Source organism: Austrofundulus limnaeus, unplaced genomic scaffold, assembly GCF_001266775.1.
Source record: "Austrofundulus limnaeus strain Quisiro unplaced genomic scaffold, Austrofundulus_limnaeus-1.0 Scaffold183, whole genome shotgun sequence".
Lineage (NCBI taxonomy): Eukaryota > Metazoa > Chordata > Actinopteri > Cyprinodontiformes > Rivulidae > Austrofundulus > Austrofundulus limnaeus.
In genome coordinates this window covers 84724-88889 of record NW_013952585.1, presented here as the reverse complement: position 1 = coordinate 88889, position 4166 = coordinate 84724, and the positions used below count along the sequence as shown (strand labels likewise).

Genomic DNA, 4166 nt, shown 5'->3' with positions numbered 1-4166 from the left:
GTCTTGCTGGATTACATTTATGAAAAATAGGCTGGTCCTAATTTCACGAAGTAATTCCTACAAGTGTGTGCCAACCTTGTGAAGACTTACAGAAAACGTTTGACCTCTGTCATTGCCAACAAAGGATATACAACAAAGTATTGAGATGAACTTTTGTTATTGACCAAATACTTATTTTCCACCATTATTTGCAAAAAAATTCTTTAAAAATCAGACAAAATAATTTTCCCAAATTTTTTTTCACATTTTGTCTCTCATAGTTGAGGTCTACCTATGATGTTAATTACAGGCCTCTCTCATCTTTTTAAGTGGGAGAAGTTGCACAATTGGTGACTGACTAAATACTTATTTTCCCCACTGTACATGTCCGTAATGCACACCCGCTGTCCGAGTCAAGAACCAATCAAATTTTGTGAAGACAAGCGATCCGAGAGCGCGATTCACAACGCTGCGATCGCTATCGCATCCCGTGTGTCGGGTTTCACCCTGGCTGCGATGACAGCCGTTAATCGCTGTAGTTTGTCGCTGCCCGTGTGTCGAGCCCTTAACAGAGACTGTGGAGAAGAATCTGATGTTTCTTTAGATTATTTTGAGTTTCTATCAAAAGCCCTATTCTGACGGGATAAGAATTATCTGGGGACCCCGTGTAATAAATAAATTACTCCCCGACGTCTGTTTTTATGTGGCGCATTCGCACGGTTATAACCAAAGCCTGAGATTTTCCTGAAATTTACAGACATCTCCCGAATGTGCTGAAGCCTAGTTAGTTGTTGTCTAGTTAGTTGAACACGGCATTGAACGGACGTTAAAAAAACAAACATCAAATAACCATCTTCCAACCTGTTCTGTTAGAAATAAGACTAGAAATAAGTTCTCCATTTTTTCCGCTMTCCTTTCCTCCAGCTTTACAGCAGGCACTGTCATCTCCACGGCCGACAGACCCCCACCCCCACACGTGAGTACGAATGGTGCGGATTTTTAGCAAAAATTATAGATTTTTGAGTCTCAGACAGGTAAACGTCCAAAGAGGTTGACATATATGAACACCTTCACAGCTGGCGAGGGTGCGTGCCCCGGGCGCGAGTAGCTACCCAAAGCGCAAACCTGCGCTGCACTACGGCCACAGCTCAACACTCAGCATCAGCCAGAAGGCTACAAAAAGAAAAAAAAAATATTCTTACCGTACAGTGAACCACCATTTGCATCTGATTTTGCCTCCTCTCTTCAGCCTTTTTTCTTTTTTTTTTTTATGCCATACGTAACGGGTCGGATTTTTCCAGCCCGGTGTTGTACGAAATTCAGTTCCCCGGTGAAAATCTGTTCCCCCTGTGTTGGGAGCGCCTCCCTCATATTAACCATTTAGGATTGGTCTGACGTTAAAGCTGGACCAGTGATTCTCTCTAAAGTTAACCAGTAGTAGGGCTGGGCGATTAATCGGATTTTGATCTTGATTACGATTTGGGTTTTCAACGATCATAAAAACATAATGATCCAAGTTCACAGTTTACGCTGTTTTGTGTTGTAAATCCAGTGCCACCTGCCAGTACCATGCTGCAGACTCCTTCCACAGCCAAAGTTTCACTTTGTCTAATTTTTTTCAAAAATATTTGAAATCCTGAGGGAAACACTGTTTAACAGCCATTGTTTATGTTCAATAAATTCATGCTATCAAAGTGAATGAATAATTTTGTTAAATAATATAGATCTCAATTTCAAAAAAAAAGTTGTGATTATAATTTCTGCAATAATCGAGCAGCCCTAACCAGTAGGGGGAACAGATTTTCTCAGCAGAACTGAATTTCGCACATCACCTGGACCCAAAAGGTTTTCAGTGCACATGAATTAAGAGTTAAAGTTTAAATAATATTGTTTTAATAAGCAAAGATCAGAGAGTTTAATTTATTAAAGAGTTCCCCTTTGATGTCAAAGGGCAACTGTTTCACTTTGGCTGAGCCAAATCCAACAGGAAAATAGGTCAGTTATGAGACAAAATGGGTAAAATCACGTGTATTACGCCAATTTTCTTAAGAATAAAGATATTTTCTTTGACTTTTTGTATTTGAAGGATAGGCATGTCACAGGTACTTTAAAAAAAAATTCAGATAAAAATTTTTTTTTTAATAAAGTCAAAAAACAGAGAAGCCAAAAACATACGTTTGCACAATCACTTTGAAAACTGGAGGTGTACGTGATCAGGAGTCTATAAACCAACCTTGACATGAAGAGGACATGGAGCACAGTTAATCCAAATAGACATATAGCACCTGATAATGTTCCAGGTCATGTTTTAAAGACTATACAGATTATATATCAGGAGATTGCATCACCATCTTCCTCAGAAGATTGGACGAACACAGTTCAAAACTGTCACCATTACCATGGTGTTTAAGAAAACAACTGCAGTTTGGTTGAGTCTCTCTGCGGTGTTTAAATACTTTAAACAACACGTCAAAGTGGTTCTACAAATTGTTAAAGCCAAATACATTCTTAAATATAATTTTGCACACACTGCTCCTTTATTTTTACTTATTTCCATGTAGCTGTAATGAATAAGTGTATGTGTGAGGGAACTAAAACAACTGGATTATTAGGAAGTCTTTGTTTCATTACCTGACTGGCCTCAGATGACAAAGACTCCAACTGACCCTCGAGTCTCATTTTCTCCTTCAGCACCTGCAGCATCTCATCATGGCCCATCACTGAACTCTCCAAAGAAACACTGAACCAAAAAAAAAAAAAACATAATGAAAGGAAATTAAAATGTCAAATTAGCTGACAAGTCCCTCATTACTGAAATAATTTCCTCTTGAGAACAGTTAGAAGAAGAAAACTACCTGCTGGAGAAACTGTCTCTGCGGCTTCGAGGTTCTGCTGCTCCTTCTCTCTCCTGGTCCATCTCCAGCAGCTGCTGCTCCTCGCTCGCTGCCTGAAGGACCTCTTGTAAAGACGGGAACTGACCCATGGCCTCTGGGGCAATCTCCCTTCCCTCCACATTGTACGGCCCTCGCTGCCTCTCCACTGCAGCGGAGAGCATCCCGTAGGTTCCCCTGGTGGACACGCTGCTATAAGAAGAGCTGTCGCTATCATTGCCATCGTTCCCTGGCCTCACTCCTGACTCACTGCCATCCACTTCTGACACGTTGTCACTGACTTGGAAAGAAGCTCTCGCCTTCAAATCCGTGCTGGACTCTGACACGACACTGACTTCAGACAGCGTGGACACAGAGCTAATGGTGGACTGAAGCGAGCCCGTGGTGTTTTCTGCTGCCATGATGACACTTTCTCCACTTCCAGCATCACTCTCTGGAGTTCTGTAGTCAGCCAAAGAGTGAATCTTACTGGGGCGAGGTGACCTGGACTTCTTCTCTTTAGGGGGTGGAATTCCCAGGCTTCCCAGTTTGGGGCCTCGTGGAACACTGGTCCTGAGGAAAGAATACTCCTTGGTCATGGCAACAGTGTTAGCACGGGGAAGGGCCTCAGGATGGAGCATRAGTTCTGGGTCCAAAGTACTGAATGGTCGGTTCTTGGCAGAGGTGCGATGAGACTGGGGAGGGGAATAACAATAGAAATTAAAGCTTTGGTTTTACAATAGCTGAAATTTTAATACTCTAGGTCTGAGATTCTTAACCTGTGGGCCACGAGCACCACCTTGAGGGCCTCAAAAGAACAACAGTTTTTAACTTTAGGCCGCGGGACCGCATTGATTTTGAATAAGGTGCGATACACTTTCTCTCTCTTTTTTTTAAAGCCACTTCAGTAGAAAACAAAACTGAATATTAGTTTCTTAATTTCTGCATCATCAGCGTTTTTCTTTTTTACACTTTCTCACCACTAGTAGCGGTGGTGCGCCACTCAGATGTTTAACAACTTTTTTAATGCGTAGAAGAAAAACCTTAGAAACTTGCCGAGAATGGAAACCTATTTTATATTAAAAGTAGAAGCAAAAATGAAGGTAACTCATCAAAAAATGCTAAAGTTGGTCACTAATATGAAGTACAGCCTCTGGTTCTACTATGCAATATTTTAAAAGTTCAAAACATTATCAAATATAGTTGTAGATACAACTACATTTTAATTTGCACTTTATCAGATTAATTTTTGTAATTTATTTTTAAGCATTTTGTCAAAARGCTGTTGTTACTGTTATTGTTTGTCACCAATATGAA

The 4166-nt window shown here is 40.7% G+C and overlaps 1 protein-coding gene across 3 annotated transcripts in view; it reads right to left on the bottom strand.

Moving 5' to 3' along the window:
* Positions 1 to 4166, bottom strand: part of golga3 (golgin A3) — a 25385-nt gene that overhangs the window by 12968 nt on the left and 8251 nt on the right. For all 3 annotated transcript variants that reach the window (XM_014018080.1, XM_014018081.1, XM_014018082.1), the window contains exons 5-6: positions 2835 to 3544; positions 2611 to 2719 (exon numbers count right to left, since the gene is read on the bottom strand). In XM_014018080.1, coding sequence (XP_013873534.1) covers positions 2611 to 2719; positions 2835 to 3544 — 819 coding nt within the window. The remainder of the gene's footprint in view (positions 1 to 2610; positions 2720 to 2834; positions 3545 to 4166) is intronic.